The following is a 23,384-nucleotide window of genomic DNA, read 5'->3' as shown; positions in this document are numbered from 1 at the left end:
CATAACAGCAAGCTACTGGAGACCTAGACACAGCCCCTCTGTCCCAGAGCTCACTGAAATTGTTCAAACTAGCCAATCCCAGGCCTGCTTACCTAACTCACTAGTTTCTTCGACAGAAACCACACAAAAAAAACCACAAACAAAAAAATCCTGTGTTTCAGTACAAGGAAAATTAATAGGGATAAAAAGGACATTATATAACGACAAAAGGGTAATTTCAATAAGAAGACAGAACAGTCCTAAATATGTATATGCCTAACAGTGGTATAAAATGAAATGAAACTGTTAGAATGAAAAGAAGAAATAAACAAATCCACAATTATACCAGGAAACTTGAGTGCACATCTCTCAGTAATTGATAGAACAAGTACACAAAAAACATCAGCAAGAATTTAGGAAACCTATGAGGGGAAAATACTCCTAAAATTGTATGGAACCACAAAGACCCCTGATAGCCAAAGCAATCCTGAGAAAGCACAAAGACGAAAATGGAGGCATCATGCTTCCTGATTTTAAACTATACTATAAACTTATAGTAATTAAAATAGTATGATACTGGCATAAAAAAGGACACATAGACCAATGGAACAGAATAGAGAGCCCAGAAAGAAAACACTGCATATAAGATCTATTAATATTTGACAGGGATTCAAGACTACTTAATGGGGAAAGGACTGTCTCTTCAATAAATGGTGTGGGGAAACTGGATAACCACATACAGAAAAATGAAATTGGATCCCTATCTTATACCAGTAACAAAAATTAACTCAAAATGGATTAAAGACTTTAACATATAAGACCTGAAATCATAAAAATCTTAGGAAGAAACAGGGAAAAAATCTCTTTGACATTGGTCTTAGAAACAGGTTTTTGGATATGACACCAAAAGCACAAGCAAGAAAAGCAAGCAAGAAAAAAAAACGAGTGGGGCTACATCAAACTAAAAAGCTTATGCCCAGCAAAAGAAATAATCAACAAGTGAAAAGACAACCTATGGAATGGGAGAAAATATTCACAAACCATATATCAGATAAGGGGTTAATATCCAAAATATGTAAAGAACTCATATAACTCAGTAAGAAATAAACCAAATAATCCAATTTAAAAATAGACAGGACATCTGAATAGACATTTTTCCAAAGTAGACATACTGATGTTCAACAGATACATGAAAAGATGCTCAACATCACTAATCATCAGGGAAATGCAAATCAAAACCATAAAGGGATATCACCTCACACCTGTTAGAATGGCTATCATCAAGAAGACAACAGATAACAAGTGTTGGTGAGGATGTGGAGAAAAGGGAACCTTTGTGTACTGCTGGTGGGAATGTAAATTGGTGTAACCACTATAGAAAACAGTATGGAGATTTCTCCAAATATTAAAAATAGAACTACCATATGATCCAGCAATCCAACTTCTGGATATATACATAATGAAATTGAAATAAAGATCTTGTAGAGATATCTGCACCCTCATGTCCATTGAAGCATTATTCACAATAGCCAAGATATGGAAATAATCTAAGTGTTCATCAATGGATGAATGGTATATGGTATATACAATGGAATATTATTCAGCCTTAAAAAAGAAGGATATCCTGCCATTTTTGACAATATGGATGAAGCTGGAAGACATTATGCTAAGTAAAATAAGTCAGACACAGAAAGGCAAACACTGTATGATCTTACTCGTGTGGAATCTAAAATAGTCAAACTCATAGAAACAGAGAATAGAACGGTGGTTACTAGGGGCTGACAGGGGCGGTGGGGGACTTGGGGAGATGTTGGTCAGAGGATACAAACTTGCAGTTAGAGAATGAATTTCTGTAGATCTAATCCACAGCATAGTGGTTACGGTCAACAATACTGTGTTATACACTTCAAAATTGCTAAGAGACTATATCTTAAATGTTCTCACCACAAAAATGAAATGATAATTATGTGACACGATAGAGATGTTAGCTAATGCTCTGGTGGTAATTGTATTACAATATATAAATGTATCAAATCAACACATTATACAACTTAATGTTGTCTGTCAATTATGTCTCTACACAAATAAATAATTTAGACAACTTGAACAAAATTATCTACCAACTTGATGTAATTGACATTTATGAAAAACAATAAAAAACTATAGCAAGATACTTATTCTTTTAAGTGCATATGGAATATTCACTAAGATAGACCATAGCCTGGGTCCAGGGGCAACACTGAGAAGCAAGTGAGACACTCACCCAGATGCAAAAATTTAAGGGGACACTAAAAACTCGATGTTAATGGACTGAATTGTGCCCTTCCAAATTTCATATGCTGAAGCTCTAACCCCCGATGCAACTATATCTGGAGATAGTGTCTCAGGAGGTAATTAAGAATAAATGAGATTGTAAAGGTGGGGCCCTAATCTCGCAGGACTTTGGCCTTATAAGAAGAGGAGATCTTTCTTCATCTCTCCCTCTCCTTATCCCTCTTTTCCTCTCTCCTATTCTCTCTCCCTCTCCCTGTCTCTCTGTTGTGTGATGATGCAGTGAGAAGGCAACCATCTGCAAGGCAGGAAGAGAACCCCTATGAGAACTCTATCATGCTGGCACCCTTGTTACCAGACCAAAGTGAGTCCACTTCTTGGCAAGTTAAAGAAACTGCACCAGAAGTAGTTGTCACACAAAGCATAATTTTATTTATGGCACGCAGCAAACAAAATGGAGACCATAGGGAATAATTTCACAAAGCTATGGTTCTCTGAACAAGGAGAGTGATGTCTTTTATTTGGAGTGGAAATGAATATCCATGAGGAAGGTTTGTCTTGGGGCATGCACAGATCTTCCCTTCCTGCACACAGCACCTTTTGCACACATCCTCTTTTGTGCACAGCACCCCATTGCCATCTTGGATCTTTCTGGTCTTGATTGGTTCTGCAGTTTGGCTATTCAACAATGTTCAGTCTTAAGCAAGCACAACAAAAAGTGTTTTAAGGACTTCTCAACTACTTTGAGGAACTATTAAATGCTGTTGAAACTTCCTTTAAGCAACTCAGGGCAGTTTGTTGGTGACACCCTGATTTTGGACTTTCAGCCTCAAGAACCATGAGAAAATAAGTTTCTGTTGTCTAAGACATCCAGTCTCTGGTACTTTGTCATGGCAGCTCAAACAGACTAAGATATTTTAATGCAATACATTAAAAATCAAAATTAACGAAACAAATCAATGATGAACAAACATTAAAATGTTAAAGACAGACAGGATCAGTCTTACTGAATTTTCCAGGCTCCAATATGGCTTAGCATGGTACTACTAGGGCCACTAAGAATTTTAAAACAATTGAAATCATATAAAATATATCCTCTGACCAAAATGAAATTAAGCTACAAATCTGGGAAAGCCATGATTATTGGAAAGTTACGTGCCACACATTTAAATAAAAGATACTTCAAAATAGTCAAGTATTTTGAACAGAATGAAACTGAAAATATAATTTACTAAAATTTGTGTAATATAGCTAACACAGTGCTTAGAAGAAAATTGATAGATATAAAAATTTTATTAGGAAACAAAAAGATTTCAAACCAGTAATTTAATTATCTAAAGAAAGTAGAAAAAGAAGAACCTGTTAAAGCTAGATCAAGCAGTAGGAAAACAATATGTACATAAAGACAATAAATAATGGAATTGAAAATGGAAAAATAATAGAGAAAATTATTGAGTCCAAAAGCTGGTTCTTTGAAAGATAAATAAAATTGATAAAGTTCTAGCTGGATTGATGAAGAAAAAAAGAGGAGACGCACATTACCTAATCAATAATGAAATAGGGGCTAACACTAACTCTACAGATATTAAACGGATAATAGTAATAAGGGAATACTACAAATAACTTTATGCACATAAATTTAAAAATGTATACGAAATAGAAAAATTTCTTGAAAGTCACAAACGATCAAAAGCCACTCAAGAAGAAAGTGATAACTTGAATAGTTTTACATTTATGAAAGGAATAGTACTCATGGTGAAAATCTGCCATTAAAGAAAACTCCAGGACCCCATGATTTCACTGGAAAATTATATCACATATTTAGGGAAGAAATAACACCAGTTTTACACATTTTAGTCCAGAAAATATGAGTGAAGGTAACACTTGTCACCTTATTCAATAAAGGCAGCTTTGCCCTAATGCTAAAACCAGACAAAAATATTATAAGAAAAGAAAACTACAGACCACTATTTGTATCACAAAAAGTCTTCAACAAAATATTAGCAAATGGAATTCAGTAATATGACGACGTATTAAAAAGATAATACATCACCATCATCGACGAAATGCAGAGTTGGTTCAGTGTTTGGAAAGTAATCAGTGTAATTCACCATGTTAGACTAAAAAAGAAAAGCACATGGAGATCTCAGTAGATGCAGAAAAAGCATTTGAGAAAATTCAACATACAGGCATGATAAAAACCTCAGCAACTATGAACATCTTTAACCTAATAAAGGACATGTACAAAAACCCAACAGCTAACTTTATACCTAATGATGAAAGACTGACTGCTTCAGCCCTAAAATTGACAACCAGGTAAAATTGAAATTTAAAAAATTGCACCATTTGTAATACAAAGTAAATTCTTGCATATAAATCTAACAAAATATATGCTGGATTTACATTCTGAAAACTACAAAATACTCATGAAAGATACCAGTATAATGCCTGAATAAATGGAGTATTGATTGATTGGCAGATGGTGGCTCTATGTTTGTCAAAACTCACAGAACTGAATACTCAAAAGTATGAATTTTACTCTAGGTAAATTAAAAAATAAATTTAAAGAGGAACAGTAACTTTAAAATTGAGAAAATTCTGATGGTGAGGAAGCTACTACATAGATTACTAAGTACTACTATCTTTAGAGAAAATACCTAACTCTGTTTTACTACATATATATTTTTCTTTACTATAAAAATATAAACAACTTTATTTATAAAAATGCTTAAAATATAGGCATTTTCATGGCTTCTGAACACTTTGCAAGTTGGACAATAAAACTAAGTTTTTTTTCTAATATTGGAGAAATCTTTCAGGCTATTCCCACACCTTCTTCAAACGGTACCATTCTAACTACTGCCCCTTCCCAAGATAAGAAAATTCACTGAACGTTCATTGAAAGGAGGATCTACTTAGACTTTACTAAAGTAGCATGTATGAAAAGAAAAAATCAAGGTTTGTGACTGTGACTAAATAAGAATGTACTTAATCACTGATTCTTGAAGAAATTGCTTATTATAAATTTTTATGAAGGTTGCATGCTGTGACTCATAATCAGAATATTGCGAATATTCTGTGAATATTTTTAGATTGATTTGCCAGGGCTTTGCTTAGTCTCGTTGATAAAGGGCCCCAATATACAAATCATCCCTTAATGAGAATCTGAATGATGCATACATATTTTCCAGTTAAATAACTAAGGATCTAGTTATTATTTTTGTCCTATTAACTTCTAGGTCCCTTTTAAGATACAATAAGTGTTCATTGAAATCCATTACTAATTTAAGAAAATGGACAAAGAAATTGTCTAAAACCACTGGAGTCAAAAGTGGGTGTCAATGATAACTTTTATTGTAATGTCCTTGAAACTTGGACTTCAACCTCCACCATCTGAGAGAATCTGTCCATTTTCATGTAACCTGTTTGTACAAGATAAGATTTGAAGATCACAGGCTCTAGACATGGGGCCCCATTGACAGAGACCTTGAAATGGTTGGCAGACTTCATCCTGCTGATCATGTAACGTTGACGGAGGATTTTAAAACCCCCAAAATAATTTTCTACAGCCAGATTGTGGTGCAATGTAAGAATGAGAAAGAGAAGATGGGAGAGAGAGAAAATGCATATAAATGTAAATAATTGACATCTTTAAATACCTCTGAGCTCTTAGAATGAATGTGCTAAAATGGAAAGACCTGACCAGGAGATTAATTGATTTACAACTTATACCTATAGACCACTGTTTTTATGGTTCCAGATTTGTTTTGGGGCCAAATGTAGTAAAAGTGGTTGACATTGGTGAAAGATACTTGATACCAATTGACATAGGCTACATTTTTTAATTCCATGCAATTTATACTTGACTATTTTACTATTTTTATTTACAGTACTTTTGTGCATTTTTTTGCCTTGTATAAATAGTGAAAGATTGGAGATAATATACAAGACTTAATTGAACTATGGCCATCATTTAATTGTGTAGCTCCAGGGGGCAGAAGATTTATGGCTATTATATGAATCTACAAAAATTACAGTTTTAATTGTTTCATGGGAATTATTATTGTGCAATTTTAGCTTCATTTATTGCCCATCCTCCCTTAATTGCACATGCAGTTTTATTTTCAGTGAATCTTACATTTAAGAGGTTTTGCATATTCATCATTTGTAAGCTCCTATTATGAGAAACCAGATTATAAATGTTATTTGTAAATCATTTTCATAACCAATTGCTTCAATTTTATTCCGAGTAAAAATGTAAACAATTTATATGGAGCCTATGATATTTTAAATGGTTCTATTGAATTATTCCTAGGACATTTATTCATTCATTCATTAAGCAAGTGTTTATTGAGCACCTATGTTGTGCCAAGAATTTTTCTAGATATTGGGGAGACAGCAGTGAAAAAACAAACAGTAATCCCTTCATTTGTGGAACTTACATTTTAGTTAGCGGGAGAAAGACTCTAAGGAAATAAATTAAAAATATGTTTTCTGTAAAGTGATGATATGTGCTATGGGGAATAATAAGACAGAAAACTGTGATAAAAAGTGCCACAGGTGAGGATGAAGTGAAGTTTTAGATACAGTAATCAGGCATGGTCACGTGGAGAACATATTTTCTGAGCAAAAAAGTCAAGGAGTTGAGGGAGCAAACCTTGTGGATATTGGAAGGAACTGTCAATGCAAAGTTCCCAAGGCAAGAGTAAGCCTGGTTTGTATGAAGAAGACCATGGTAAGGACTTTTTAATTTACTTCGTGTACCATGGAAACCCATGGAAGGGTTTGAGTAGAGGTGACATCTGACTCATGTATTTAAAGACCATAATGGGGCAAGGGCAGCAACAGGGAGGCAAAATAAGAAGTTATTGGTATAATCCAGAAAGAACGATGTTCCCTTGAGCCAGAGTTGGTAGTAGAGGAGGTGGTAGGATGCAGTGAGATTCTGGATGTGTTTTATAGATAAAGCAAAGATTGCTGATGGATGGTATGTTTGGTGAGAGCGAGAAATGAGTCATGGATGACTCCAAATTTCTTGCCTGATCTGAAAGGATAGAGTTCTCATGAACTGCAATGAAAAGAATATGGGAGGAGAAAGTTTGGGCAGAGAAAATCAGAAGTTGAGCTTTAGACATATTTCTATTGAGATGTGTGTTAATTATCCAAGTGAAGGGGCCAAGTCAGCAATAAGATATCTATATTGGAGTTCAGTGAAATGTCTGGGCCTGAAATATAATTTTATGAGTCTTTGGCATTTAGGAAGTGTTTCAAAGGCATGAGACTAGGTGGTATTAACAAGACTGAGCGTAGAGAAGTGATGCAAGGACTGAGCTCCGGGGCACTCTGTTGTTACTTCATGTGACTTTGAGGAGATGAGGGAAAACCAGCAAAGGAGACTGAGAATGAACAGCTAGTAATTTAAGAGGAAAACTAGCAGAAAATTATGTACTAGAATCTAGTGAAGAAAACGTTTCAAGAAAGAGGGAGTGACCAGCTATGTCCAATACTACTGATATGTCAGGTATATTGGGGAGGAAAAATTAAATATTAGATTTAGCAATATAGAGGTCAACTTTGACATATGCAGTGGAGTGGTAAGAGTAAAAAAAAAGAAAAATACACGCTACAACATGAAAGAACCTTGAAAACATTACGCCAAGTGGAAGAAGTCAAACACAAAAGACCACATATATTATGATTCCATTTATATGAAATGTCCAGAATGGGCAAATCCATTGAGACTGAAAGCAGATTAATGGTTGCCAGGGGCTTGGAGGATGAGGGAAGGAGAGAATGGGGAGTGACTGCTAATGGGTATGGGGTTTTATTTTGGAGTGATGAAAATGTTTTGGAATTAAATAGTGGTAATAATTGCACAGCATTGTGAAGGTAGAAAAGCCATTGAATCGTACACTTTAAAATGGTGAATTTTATGTTATGCAAAGTTTACTTAAAAAAATTTGGAAAACTCCTTTGGAACAGGTTCAAGAGAGAAGGAGGGGAGAAGAATTGGTGTGGGGTCAGTGAGAATAGGCAGAACTTAGAGAAGTTAGTTGGAATGAGTTGTAGGGTCTGGAGGTTTTCTTAAAATGGGTGAGATTTTGGCTCCTTTGTGTACTAGAGGGAAAGAAAACATGCTGATGTAAAAGAGAGGAGGAAATTGCTGGAATGATTCCTTAAATAGGCAAGAGGAGATGCATTTTCTGAAAAAATGAAATGAGTGGGCCCAGAGAGGAGCATGGCTGGTTGACTCACAGTTACAGGAGGAAAGGCATGTGGGCAGTGGTGCGGGTAGCCTGGTGGCAGGACTTGTGAGGTTTCCTTGTGATTGCTCTTTTTTTCCCAATGAAATGTGAAGCAAGACGATTAGTTGAGAACGATGATGGGGATGGATGAGGGGAAGTTTAAGGAGGCAGTAAAGGGCTTTGAATAGTTGTCTAGGAATGGAGGAAAACAAAAGAATTAGGAAAATGTAGTGGGATGGCCACGATGCGTTGAAGTGAGTAGTCACGAACATAAAGTCCTATCTGTCAGCGTGGTGGTGGACTCTTCTTCACTCATGTTTGGCTGCACAGATGCAGGCTGGAGCAGGTGGATGTTTCGCATCGGTCTGAGCCTATCTATAGTGATGTTATGGCTAGGAGGCTCTGGGCACTCATCAGGCCCATACTATAGTAATGCACTGCATAATAACCTCATATATGATGATGGTCCCATATGATTAGTACATATAGCCTAGGTGTGTAGTAAGCTATACCATCTAGGTTTGTGTGCATACACTCTACAATGTTCTTACAAAGACGAAATTACCTAAGGACGCATTTCCTAGAATGTGTCACTGTGTCTGAGCCATGCCTGACTGAACTTGTGGGAGTCCCCACCGACATTTCCCTGACTGGAGCCAATGTAGTGGCTGGTCCGCCCCTTGTGGTTCTTGTTATAACTGCAAGACACACCTCAGCAACAACCATCAGGGAACTTTGGAAAAACAAGGTGTATTGCTCACAGGTCCTGGAGGCTATATGGCACAGCCAGAGGGCCACACAGCAGTGTCATGGGGAGAGAGACAGAGAGAGTGTGTAGGCTTGGGGTTCTGCCTTTATTGGGATTGAAAAGGGGAGTGCCTAGGGTTTCAGGAAGTCACTCTTTATTGGTGAGCTTAAAACATAAGAGCAGGAATTAAAGTATGGAAAGGGAAGAGCAGGGTGACTCAAACAGTCTGTTTTCTAGGTTACCCAGAGCTTTCTAAAAGGGGAACTTCATGGTGGCATGGCCTGGCTCTTTATCCAGTTGTTTAATTTGCTATGTGTTTATTTGAGATGGATGTCTTTGAAATGCATGCCTTGGCAATCAAAAACTTTAATGTCAGGCACTTACATTGTAATCCAAAAAGCTAATTGTCACCCACTGACACTACGTGGACAGTTGTACTTACCAGATCTTTTGCCCTGAGAGTATAGGCAAGCATGCGAAAGGCCAGGGATGACTCCTTGTCTAACATCTGTAAGAAAGGACATGAGGACAAAGTAGAGAATGAAAGGAATTGGAAAACTGTAGTACCATTAGCTCATAGTGCCTGGTGCTATCAAAAAATTGTTCAAGTTGACATAATAGTTGGAATGGAAAGATAGGGATGGTGGCTGGGGAGTGGGCCACTCATAGTTAAGATAAAGGAAACGGTATCATTTGTAATGATAATTCTCAGAGGGGTGGTGGTGGAGGTTGTTTCTTCATCAGCGATTCTCCTTCACAATCATGGAGAAGAAAAGAAAATCAAATTAAGAGGAAAGATGAAAATAAATATTGAAATGACAGAGAATGACAGTGAACCAAGAGCTAAAATCTTCAAGGATTGAGGGTTAGTGCACCAATGTCTATAGGTGACTGCAACAAGCTGGCAAAGCAAGGGTATTGTTCCATGTCAAGAAATTCAAAGCTCGGGTATTGGGAAGGTGAGAGTGAGAATTATCTGGAAGTGGCAAGGGCGGCAGGAAGGACACCTAGTCCACCTTCAAGTCCTGTGTTGGAAGGGCTGTGGGGGAAAAATGGACACCATTTGAGAGGGCATAGGGGAAGCGGTTCCAGGGCAGATCCAGCTTCCAGTTAAAGAGGAGACCATGCATTATATTTGACACATGTACAATTATCCTGCTATTAATAGGCTCTTAGTTCCTTACTTCTGTGGTAACAAGGCCTGGCGGTCACCATAGAGATCTGGTTAAAATCCAGAAGCATTGGAATGGTTATTTTATTTTCTCTCTTTGTCTCTGTCTTTCTGTGTGTATGTGAAGGGATTGCCTAAGGGGAGATGCCACCATAGAGAGGAACTGGGTGAAGAGTATTTTGTAAAACAAATGTTAACATTTTAAGAAACACATTTTAAGAAATACCCGCATCTCACTTCTTGCCAATCTTTAAATTTAACAGATGAAATTTTACCATGTCAAGAAGCATCGACTACTGAGCAGGAGTTATGCCATCCAGATACAAGTCTCTGCAGATTTGATTCTACAGATGAAGGATTGAGGTGTGAGTGTTAAATGAGATGCCCAACTTGTTGGTGTGTAGTCCATTCGTGAGACTCAGATCATTCATGGGGATACTCACTTGCCAACCTTTGTTGACATTTATGTCCTAGTTTTAGCTCAAGTGTCATTAGAAGTCTATGATTTATTCAAAAAGTGAAAGATATTAAATATGTCAAAGTGATGTTTTATAAAGTAGTTCCATTAAAGACCATCTTGGAATTATATACACATATGTTATATAAAATTTCAATATGATTATGAATAGTAAATGATTTAAACTAAGTAACTTAATTCCATAAAGTAAGTAAGGTCAGATATTATGCCATTTAAAAAATTACAACTGAAGTAGTGATATAAGACAAAGTGGAAACCTCCTTTTGCTTTCGTTTTCCCAAGGAAGATTAGCCCTGAGCTAACATCTGTGCCAGTATTCCTCCACGTTATATGTGGATCACTGGCACATCATGGCTGATGAGTGGTGTAGGTCCACGTCCCGGATCTGAATCCATGACCCTGGGCTACCCACCACGGGGCCGGCCCCCATCTTTTTGTTTTTTTATGACAATGGTTCTTATTTGGGAAGGATGCCCATATGGATCAACTGAAGAACTTTTGAAAAATAGAGTTGCTGGTATACTGTAAGTTTATTGAATCAAAATTTCCAGATACGTGTTAGTATATGTGTCTGTGTGTTCAAGCCTTGGTTACAACATATAACCACGGTTAAGCAGCCACCCTAGTAGACTGTGATAATCCACCAAGATCTTTTTCTCTTTTCTTTAGTGTGTCAGGCCTGTGGATTTGATTTTGACACGTGTGACTGGGCATCAGAAGCATCCGCTGGGCAAATTTCTTGGATGCGCACGAAAGCAAGAGAAGTTCCTCCATTAGAATCTGTGCCTCAGCAGGATCAAAACGGTGATGATGAAGGTAGGAAATTAAACAATAATATTTTTTATCTATCATTTTCAGAAGTGTGATTTTTTGTAACCAGTATGAAGACATTTAGTCAGGGGTCTTGATGAACATACGAAGTATATTTTATTGAAACTATATTATGCCATAGGTATTGAAGGTGAAAAAAAAAAAGCATGTTATTACCAGTGGAAAGGAAGAATTATACTAGGTTAACTATTTTAACTTCATAAATGCTATTATTTTCTTATCATCAGGAGATAATAGATTTTGTGGGAATAAAAAGGGAAAGTATTAAAAGGCTTTTCACAAGCCTACTAGCTGTCCTTGTCAGTGCAATATTGTCAGTGAGTTTCCTCCTCTCATTCTGACATTAAATTTGTGTTTTCTGTTTACATTTATCTCCATTGCTTTTTTCTTCCTCTTTTTTTGAGGGGAGTATTGTTAGTCTTTTTTTAAATTTGTAATTTAAAATTTTATTACATCAGAAACTAATAGCTGTTTTTTTCTACTTCCATGTAGATTTTATGGTCTCCATAGTTTTGCCTTTCCCAAAATGTCATATAGTTGGAATCACGTGGTACGGAGGCTTTTCAGATTGGCTTCTTTCACTTAGTAATATGCATTTAAGGTTTCTCCATGTCTTTTCATGGCTTGACAATTCATTTTTTTTAGCATGAATACTATTCCATTGTCTGGATGTCATACAGTTTATTCACCTACTGAAGGGCATCTTGGTTACTTCCAAGTTAATGAATAAAATTGCTATAAACATCCGTGTGCAGGTTTTTGTGTGGACATAAGTTTTCAGCTCTTTTGGGTAAATACCAAGGAGCTTGATTGCTGGATCATATAGTAAGAATAGGTTTAGTTTTGTAAGAAACCAAACTGCCTTCCAAAGTGGCTGTACCACTTTGCATTCCCATTAACGATGAGTGAGAGATCTGGTTGCTCCACCTCCTCTGCTGCATTTGGTGGTGTCAGTGTTCTGGATTTTGGCTATTCTAACTGGTGCATAGTGGGATCTCATTGTTGCTTTAGTTTCCATTTGCCTGATGACAAATGCTATGGAGCATGTTTTCATATGCTTCTCTGTCATCTGTATATTTTCTTTGCTGAGGCATCTGTTAAGGTCTTTGGTTTTTAATCTTTTATCTCTATCATTTTCTTTACTCATCACTGTTTCTTTTATTTCATGCCCTTGATTCCTTTTTCATCTTGCAAAGATTCACTTTTTAATTAATTGTTCTTTTATTTAGAAAAGATCTGTGGAGATAAACTTGCTTAGTATTTATAAACTTAAAATACTTTTAAACTGGCCGCACTCCAAAACAATACTCTATCTGGTCATATAATGTTAGAATGAAAGTCTGTTTATTTCATTTCTGAGTACATGGTGACAGCCTTTCTATATTTCCTAATATCTATTGTCATCATTGGGAAGCCTGAACTCTTCTAATTGTTTTTCAATTTTACGCAGATTTTGAAAATGTTTCTTTATCTTTAATGTTCAAAAATTTCACTATGATGAGTGCAGGTGCGAATATATTTTTATCTAATTTTTTTCAATGCTCAGAGTGTGTATATTTCGTCACTGGTAAAAATTATGTGTTATCTTTTCGAGTAATTCTCTTTCAGTCCCTCTATTCTTGTCTTCTCAAGTTCCTATTAAATATATATATATGGCAGCCCTGTGTTACTGTTTTCTATTTCTTACTCTTGTTCTTTGTTCCTATTTTTTGTCTTCCACTCCTGTAATGCCTTTGTAGTTTTAATTGAGCATCTTATGTGATTCCTTTTTGTCTCCTTTCTTAATATATCAATTATACTTACTTTTTTACATTTTTTGTGCTTGTTCTAGAGTTTGCAAAATACATTTACAACTAATCCAAGTCCATTTTCAAATAACTCCATACTTCTTCACATAGTACAAGTATCTTGTAACAATAAAATATTCCTGGGGCCGTCTCCGTGGCTGAGTGGTTAAGTTGGCACGCTCTGCTGTGGTGGCCCAGGGTTCCGATCCTGGGTGCGGACATGGAGCCGCTCGTCAGGCCATGTTGAGGTGGCGTCCCACATCCCTCAACTAGAAGGACCTGCAACTAAGATATATAACTATGTACAGGGCGGGGTTGGGGAGATAAAGCAGAAAAAAACCCCAAAAGATTGGCAACAGTTGTTAGCCCAGGTGCCAATCTTTAAAAACAAGAAATAAATAAATAAATAAATAAATAAAATAAAATATTCCTAATTCCACCCTCCTCTTCCTTGTATCATTGTTGTCATTCATTTCATTTATACATAAACTATAATCATCAAATACATTGCAGCTGTTACTATTTTGAACAAACGGTTATCTTTTAGATTAAGAATATTAAAAATAAAAGATTTTATTTGACCTTTTTTTTTCTTTCTCTAATACTCTTCCTTTCTTTATGTGAATCTGAGTTTCTAACCTATATCATTTTTCTTCTCTCTGAAGAATTGTTTTTAACATTACTTGCAAAGCAGGTCTATTGGCAACTAATTTCCTCAAGTTTTATTTGACAAAGTCTTTATTGCGCCTTCATTTTTGAAGGATAATTTTGCTGGAGGCAGAAGTCTAGGCGTTTTCTTTGTCTTTCAATATTTTACCCCATGGTCTTGTTGCATGCATGGTTTCTAAACAGAAGTCCGATTTAATTCTTATCATTGTTCAGTGTATGTAGAATTTTTTTCCTCTGGCTTCTTTTAAGATTTTCTCTTTGTCTTTGATTTCCTTCAGTTTGAATATGATATGCTTAGGTGTGGGTTTTTTTGACATTTATCCTGCTGGACGTTTTCTGAGCTTCCTAGATCTCTGGTTTGATGTCTGTTGTTAATTTGGGGAAAATTCTCAGTCATTATTGCTTCAAATGTTGCTTCTCTTTCTTTTCCTTCTCATATTCCCGTTATGCATATGTTACGCGTTTTGTACTTGTCCAACAGTTCTTGGGTATACTATTCCTTTTTTTTCATTGTTTTTTCTTTTTGCTTTTCAGTTTTGAAGTTTCTATCGATGTATTCCCAAGCTCAGAGATTCATTCCTCAGCCATGTCAAGTCTACTAATGACCCCATTGAAGGCCATCTTCATTTCATTACAGTCTTTTTTCATCTCTAGCGTTTCTTTTTGATTCTTTTTCAGAATTGCCATATCCCTTCCTACCTTATCTATCTTTTTTGCATGTTTTGTACTTTTTCCATTAGAGCTCTTATTAATCATAGATTTTTTCAATTCCAAATCTGATTATTCCAACATCCTTGTCATATCTTGTGATGTTCGCTCTTTCTCTTCAAACTATGTTTTTTTTGCCTTTCAGTATGCCTTGTAATTTTTTGTTAAATGCCAGGCATGGTGTACCATGTTAAAGGAATTAAAGTAAAAAGGTCTATAGTATGAGCTTTTATGTTTATCAGCTAGAGTTTAGACTCTGTTTACTGTTTACTCTAGCTATAGATATCCGAGGCTAAAATTTCTTCTAGTGTTCTTGTTTTTGTCTTAGCTGTTGTCTTCGGATTTTCCTAGCGATGTCTTCTTAGATACGATCTGCGACTTGCAGTTCTTTCAGTAATATTCCTTTGTTTATTATACAGGACCCCTTTTGGTGTGATGGGAGATTGTGAGGGGAGGTGAAGCATTCTCTACTCCTATGAATAGGTTTATGTCTTCTAGTGAGATTTTACCTCTGCTCCACGACCTTCACAGGTGCTTCCTCCTGACCTTAGGTGAGACAGGAAGGCTAGAGCGGGCAGATCTGGGCATATTCCTCCTCCTATGTGGAAGGCTAGGTCCTGCTGGAGGTGATATTTCACTTCTCCCAGGTTGGTTAGGCTCTGGTCAAATGCCAGTGAGTTAGGCAGTAGTAAAATAGTTTCTCTTGAGTGGAAGCCTTGTTAAGCATAACAGAATAATCCTGGTATATTTAAAAATGACTTTTTTCAATCCCTCAGCTGCAGGCACAAGAAGATTTTTCTCTCATTTTCACTGGGAGAACCTGGTAGGGTTCCTGGAAGTCAAACTCACAAAAGTGTGGGATCCTCCTTAAAAGGGGCTCCCGTGGTATTTTCAGCTCTCAAATTTCTCCACATTATGCCTCCAGCAATTCATTAGGTTTTTCTACCCCAATACTGGCTACAATAGAAATTTGTGCACTTGGGTTTCTGCTCTGGTGAGTTGCAATTATCTGTATCTGCCTGCCTCACTAATTCTTGGGGCAGTGGTTTGCACCATAATCTCACTTTTCTCATGGATGTAAGAAGTGTTATTGATTCTCTGTTTGTTCATTTGCTTTCTTGTTGAGAGCACAGGACTAACAACTTCCTAGCTCCTTGCATACTAGTCCAGAAACCAGAAATTTTGCAGGCTCTTCCTCAATGAAGTTTGCTTTCTTTCTCCACTCCCCTCCATTCTTTCCTACTCTTTTTCTTTGTTCCTACCTCCTCATTCAGTGCTTTTGTCATAGTATTATTTAGCTCCCCAAGACCTTATCTGAGTAATGATACTAGTTTAGGGGTTCATACTTCATGATAACTCTTGGAGTTTTCTACACCCTGTCACTTAGCCGTAGCCCAAGGCAGTGAGGGTAGGAATAGTTCCTACCTCAGTTTATGAGCAGGGTTCCCCAGGCCTAGTCTTTGACTTCATTGAGAAGATTTGACTCTGTTCCTTCAGCTTCTTGCAACATTTAAGTTAGTCAAAATTCAAGCTACCCCAGGCTGCTTTAGGTCCTAAAGTCCAAAAGTTCTGTGGGTTCCAGCCCTCCTCATTACTTGGCATATCATCATTTTTCGAGATGTTTTATCTTGCTTTTGATCTGTCTCTGCTTTTGTAAAAATGTGTTTTCATTTTGTTCATCATTTTCTTAAGTATAGGTCAGAGGCAAAGTATTAACTTACTGTGCTATTTTGATTAAAGTCTATCATTTCTAGTAAATAAGAATTTCACTTAATTTAAATTCAAAGTTTTTAGAAGCTTCAGGAATATTTACTATCTTACAAAGAAATAAAACATATGAAAGATTTTATTTTTGAAAACTGAAGTAGTAAAATCATAGAAATATCTTTGTAGCTCTGCATTGTCTATGCCATTGAGTTCAAGAACTATCAAATTGGTTTTAAGAATCAGATGGGAAACATTGATTGACAATATGTATTACAAAATCCACAGGTGTAGTTTAATAAGACCCCAGATATCTGATACTTCTATGTAGTTTGGTTATAAAAAAGGCAGTTTAAATTATATTCCCTTAAGCTATAAAGGGTTTTTTGTGAAAAGTAAAAGAAATAATCAAAAGAGAAAAGAATTTTGGGAAGAAAGATGAGAAATTAATGATTAAAGAAAGATTGTATTGTGGCATTTAAAATAAAATAAGAATTTGGTGGCATAGAGATTTTTATATCAGTAGATTTCTTTTGATAAGAATAATGAATTTTCATATTGGGAGTATTACCAAAGCGCTATTTCAAGAATTAGGAAGAGATGTTGATGCATTTCAGAAATCACATACGGAAATGAAAACCCATAATTTGTAGTTGATGTGATCATTTTAAAACACCATATTTTTTTAAATAAAATATTTATGTTCAAACCCAATTTTGAAAACTCCAGAAATACAATAATTTTGTTCAAACAGAAAGCAGCTAATTTTTTTCTAAATTGCTTCCTTTTCCTTTGTTTTTCAGGTTCCTATATATGGGTGGGGGCTCAGCATGCTTCTGCTCTTAACCACTCAGACAACAGGGCTTATCTAAATAGCTCTGTGTATCACTGCGTGGGCAAGAGCTGCCATCTTCAATTCTATTACTCCATGGAAAACAGTGTTCTGAGAGTAGGACTATATAATAATAAGGTGAGAAGAAATTTGCATTTATTTCAAATTCACTCAATAAATGAAATTTCTGTTCTTGGCAACTTGTGTTTCTATTTCTCAGTTGTATGTAGGCTTTAGATATTCTTTGACTTGACTTTATTTGGTATTCTTTTTAAAAGGAAATATTTAGGAGCCAGTTTCAAAGATATTGTCATGTGAAAAAGTTACTGTGATAATTTGCAGAGGATTATTTCATAAAGTTGTTAAAATTCATGGAAATATATTAAAGAAACTATAGGTCTGATAAAAAATGAAATATCTGGGATTCTGTATTATTCACTGTGTATTGAAGTTCTGATGTGATGTGTTTTGAATTTTAGATCTATATATCATTAAGGCTATAAATATGATGGAAGTCCATTACTTGTTCTGGTACCAGTAGATACAAATTTAAAGACTGGTAATTCCTGATTAAATACAGACAGATGAGTCTTTTGAATGAAAAAGAAAATGACTCACCGGGTAGAGTGAAAGTTGTAGTTGTAATGCTAGTGAATAAAACAAATCCATGCCTTTTTTTACCTAACTTTAACTGAAAACAGTCTTTTGCAAGTGGGAAAATACCTCAGATGCTTTGAGAATTTCTGTTGTGAAGAAGAATTTATTTTTAGATCGGAGTAAAGAAATCATATGGGTAAACAGCAGGCGTTCTAGAAATGGGGAACATTTGACAATGATTGCAGGAATTCTGACACTGGGAAAAGGAAGACAGTAAATGCCTCCAAATCAGTTTCCTTTGGCTCAGGATGCTTTGAATAAGCCCAGTTGAAACTTCCACATGACATCAGCCAGATTCATTTTTCAAAAAAGTTTATTGCCTGTGCTTATCAAGTGCCACTAACTACCTGTTAATAGCACTTTCTTGTGCTCTGTTTCCTTCTCAAGTTTGAAGTGCCACCATAATTAATCCTCAAGTATCAGAATGCTTATTACCAAGATATTTGAAAATCCAAGAGAAATTGTCTCTGATTCTTCCTAGTTCTATCACACAACTTCTCCCTTTTCCTTTTGTGTTATTTTCATCATGTCCAGTCTTCTTTCTGCTACTTCTTTTCCAGAACATTCACAGAGTCCTAAGGCATAAAGTTGGATAAGAATTCTCATTGGTTGGCTAGTACATTTGCTACATGGATGAGACATAATTTCTAGCATTCTGTAACTAGGTTATATTTTTGTGATATTTTTGCAGCAGTATTTGGCAGCCCACAGCCCTAGAATCTTTTCGATATATTTCATTCAATTTGGTAAGGTGTGGGGTGAGTGAATGGGTGAAAACATCTCCCTGCCCTTTCTGCAGTACTCCAGACATATGGGGGAAATTTTACCAAAGAAGAAAAAAATTAGGTTAAACTTTATCCAGATATGTTACCGTTCATGCTTCAACAATCTTTCAGTTATTGTCACCTGTGCCAAGTAAACCAAGCCTAATGAGCCTCCATGCAATTTGCAACCTTCTATAATTTCCAATTTCCTTCAACAAAGACATAGTGAAAAAAATTCTGGAAAATTTTATTGAGTTTATATTATAGTTAAAGATGCTTTAAAAATATATGATCCTAAGATAGTAGTTTTTGTGTGAAAGATAATTTATTAATATTCATTAAAAGTTGAATGAGTTATTATGCTAAATTTAAGTAAAAATTTGTATCGTATATCTTCTAATCCTGAGCAGTATTTAATCTGCCCTGAACATCAGTGATGGATTTTCAAAGTTTTAATATATGTAGAATGGAATTATGAATTATTAAAAATAAGAAATATCATTTTTATGGTGGCTTTGGGACTGTACAAGAAAAGAGTGAAAGAAATCGGCTTCAGATACCACATCACATAATAAGAATAGAGATATCAAGATTCCATCTCCGACATTATAAGAAAAGAAGTTAATCATGGAGAACTGATCTAGTGTGTTAGTCAGAAGCAATTGGGTGTACGTCTTAGAAAGTGTTAACTAATGTTTGAGTCAGTTTATTCAGTATTCTGTAGGTCAATATCTTATCTCTTCTGATCCTCTGTTTGCTATACAGGTAACATGTACATCTACACCTGTAACATGTTCAACACCAACATAAAATCTGCATCAAAGTACACTTAAGTCACACATTGATGTTTTATCACAAACTGAAAAAGGACTCATCATTTAAAAAATTAGCTCTTGATGAAAAGAATAATTTACATCTTCCATGAATAGATAAAGAAAACAATCATTAGAATGTGTGCAGGTAAACCAAGAAGTATCTCGTGAGAACACCAACGGTCATTTTCTTTATTTTCAGAGAACATTAGAACTTGGGAAATAGAAAACACAGGAGAGAGGCAAGTTGTTAAATAAAAAGTAGCAATTCTAGTTTGTGCCATTTACTACTCTTGAGATTAGATCTCTGTCCATCATCTATAAGGTAATAATCATAGCAACAATCCTGTCTTTTATCCTGAGGAGAGTTTCCGTATCAGTGAGCCAAGGAGAGTGGGGTGCCCAGCTTGCGGTACTGTTAACATATTTTCTAAATTCTTGCTAACAAATAGGAAGAATGCAAACTGGGGCGGGAAAGAAAATGTCTTAGAAAGTATCTTTTCTTGTATGATACAGTTTTTAAAGCCACTATAAGCTTTCTTTGAAAGAAGGTCTTTAACAAAGTACATGGTCCTATCCCCACATGTAATTTAAAGTAGTTAAAAAAAAAAAAACAAAAAAACAAAAAACCTTGAATTTGGTACCTTTCATTTCTTCACTGGAAAAGTGAAAGATAAGCTGAGATGTCCAAGAGATCTAGTGATAAATATTTTTCTCGAAAGGTAAAATGACATTATTGATCCTGGTCTGGGGGAGCAAAGACATTTTTAGAATGTTTATTGATTGATCGATTTTAAGATAATAGAAAATAGAGTGTCACTTGAAAGGCTTTTCTGAGCTGAGAGTTTCTTTTTTACATTGACATCTGCTGAAAGTAACTAGATAAGAGTCTGAGAGCAAGGACAGAAATAAAATAAAAGCTGATTTCATTTAGTCGGGATAAATTAGTTTTCTTTTTCATTGCTTGTATTGTCAGACAGGAAAATGTAGTAGAAAAATCTGGATTTCATACACAATATACCGTTAACTTAGTATATGAAAAGCCATTTAAGTTTAGAAAGAACTCCACTCACTTTTCAAAAGAATGTAAATGCATTCTTCTTCAGGTAGAACAGAGAGGAATCAATTAGTCATTGTAAAAAATGAACACAACTGCTCTAAATTATTTTCATAAAATGAAAATGAGAGGACATGATGAATGCAACTTGCCATGCAGTGTCACCAAAAGAATCTGTGGAGGATCTAAGTGTTTCGTTGCTAAATAACTCAAGTGGCTTAGGAAATTACTGAAAGAAAAATTAGTTGCTTGTCTCAACTTTTTATAACTCCAGTTCATCCTGATGTGACCTGGAAGCTGAAAATATGTCTACCATGTATGTTTCAGTGTCTTGCTAAAGTCTTAACAGTTGATATGAATAAATAATGAGAAGAAATGCATTTTAATGGATTTAGACTATCGTCTGAATATTTAAGACTTGGTAATTTGGAGTAGAAAACAGAGATTAAAGGACTAAATTGAAAATTCATTTTTAGAAAATCTTGGCATAAATGAAAAAAGTGAAACTAAGTGAGGAAATAAATGCTTAGTAAGGAGAGTCTGAAAAAGTCTGAGTGTCATGTGTCATTTGAATTACAACTAGATGTCACCTTCCAGTGCTGTTTCTATCTTGCAGTAGAAGGAGGGCACAGAGACAGTCTCAGAGTTCAACCTGAGACATATTTATGCCATCCTCTGCGTTTTCACTATGTTGATACAGGATAAATTAATGCATCCTATGGGTAAATACTATGAACAATCTGGTCTATGTTTACCAGGTAAATGTTAAATTAACTTGAATGTTTGATAAAATCTAAAGAAATATAGGATTATTTCAGAACATACAGCCGTAGGCACAAATCATAAAGCCCAATACGGTAGGCAGAAATTTGGAGCGCATTACAGACTTTATTAGTATCTTACCTCACTGCGTATAGTAACATAATTTTGCATATACTTTGCAACCTGGAAAATGGTCATTATAGAGATGCATGACATGGTGTGCTCTGGTAAATGTAAAAAGGTCTTTGATAGAATGACCAGAGAGTCAAAAAGAAATATAATCTCTCGAACATAACTGTATTGTTTGATTGTTTGGAACTTGGAATGAAATCTCTCATAGAAAAAATATATAAGTTGAGATTGTGCAGAAAAATATATCTAACATTTTTTTTTTTTACTTTTGTATTAAACATTTGCCTGTCATTTCTTTCTTTTCTAATATCATGGCAATATTGCAAAATGTAGTAATGTCAGTGGAATCAACATTTAAATAGCTGGTATTATAAATTGCTATTTAGAATTTTATTTTTGAAATACAGTACTTTAAGATTCCGTTCAAATTTTTGCTCCATTGTTACTGTCCATCACAAAAAATAAGCAGCTTTACTACAAAGACATGCTTTATTTCTTTATTTTTTAAAAAAGACTTTATATTTATAGAGCAATTTTGGGTTCACAGCAAAATTAAGAGATTTCCCAATACACCCCCTGCCCCCACACAGGCACAGCCTCCCCGTTGTCAACATCCCCCACCAGAATGGTACATTTGTTACAACAAATGAACCTACATTGAATCATCATTATCACCCAAAGTCCATAGTTTACACGAGGGTTCCCTCTTGGTATTGTGCACTCTATTGGTTTGGACACATATAATGACATGTATTCACCATCATAGTATCATACAGAGCATTTTCCCTGCGCTAAAAATCCTCTGTGTGCCACCTATTCATCCCTGCCCCCATTTCCTTATTTTTCCTTTAAAAAGTGTTCTATAGGTTTTCACCAACTCTTTAGATTCCCTAGCACTTCGTATCATATAGGTAAGGCAAACTCTACTAAAATGTAATTAAGAGAGTAGGTAAGTACGAGAGGAGAATTTGAGGAATCAGTAATGTCTTTTTCGTCGAATCAAAGGAAGAAGAAATATTTTGGACATACAACACATCAACTCACAGAAAATGGGTGAAAGCAGATGTGCTAATACCAGAAGGACTGAAGACATTTAAGGTATAAAAGGGGAAAGCAAATTTTTTTTATCATAAATTTAATTTTTAGCTTTGCAGTAGTGAATTTATCACCCGTTGCTAAGCTTAAATTAGCATTTAAATTAGGAATGTAGACTTGTATATTTAGGGAGAGCAGTTACTGACTTGTTTTCATCATACCTAGCCCTTCTCAGGCCAAATTTCCCCTGAGCAGAGGCGCTGGAGTGTGAATACTCTTGTTTAAAGCTTCCTCATTCTCCATGGGCTCCCTGCCTGGCACCCCCAGCACCATGCAGTGTGACCAGGGAAGCAAATTGCACTGAGAAGCAGATAAATAATAAAGCAGTTTTGAAAATCAGTAGAGTATACGCAAATATTTTGAATGTAATAGTTCACATCTTTATAACACATGGATAACTCTGTCTATACAGAGATACATCTGAAACATACATATGCTCAGTGGACATGCTGTCTCTTCAAAAAATTAATTTGCGATTTTGTTATTTTGTGTTGTATGTAGAGTTGAGATTGTGTAGAAAATATGTATCTGATAACATTTTTTAAAATTTCATATTAAATCTTTGCCTATGACTTCCTTCTTTTCTAATATCATGGCAATATCGAAAGATATAGTAATGCCAGTGGGATCAATATTTAAATAGCTGGTATTATTTATTGTTAATTAGAATTTTATTTTTGAA

General features: G+C 35.4%; 1 protein-coding gene across 1 annotated transcript in view; it reads left to right on the top strand.

Moving 5' to 3' along the window:
* MALRD1 (MAM and LDL receptor class A domain containing 1) overlaps nt 1-23,384 on the top strand; it is a 653,802-nt gene that overhangs the window by 52,572 nt on the left and 577,846 nt on the right. The window contains exons 6-9 of the mRNA XM_023631939.2: nt 10,678-10,779; nt 11,562-11,708; nt 17,395-17,561; nt 22,613-22,705. Coding sequence (XP_023487707.2) covers nt 10,678-10,779; nt 11,562-11,708; nt 17,395-17,561; nt 22,613-22,705 — 509 coding nt within the window. The remainder of the gene's footprint in view (nt 1-10,677; nt 10,780-11,561; nt 11,709-17,394; nt 17,562-22,612; nt 22,706-23,384) is intronic.

The sequence above is a fragment of the Equus caballus genome, chromosome 29 (genome assembly GCF_041296265.1).
Source record: "Equus caballus isolate H_3958 breed thoroughbred chromosome 29, TB-T2T, whole genome shotgun sequence".
Lineage (NCBI taxonomy): Eukaryota > Metazoa > Chordata > Mammalia > Perissodactyla > Equidae > Equus > Equus caballus.
The sequence above is the reverse complement of the archived record's forward strand: the minus strand, read 5'-3'. Positions and strand labels throughout refer to the sequence as shown.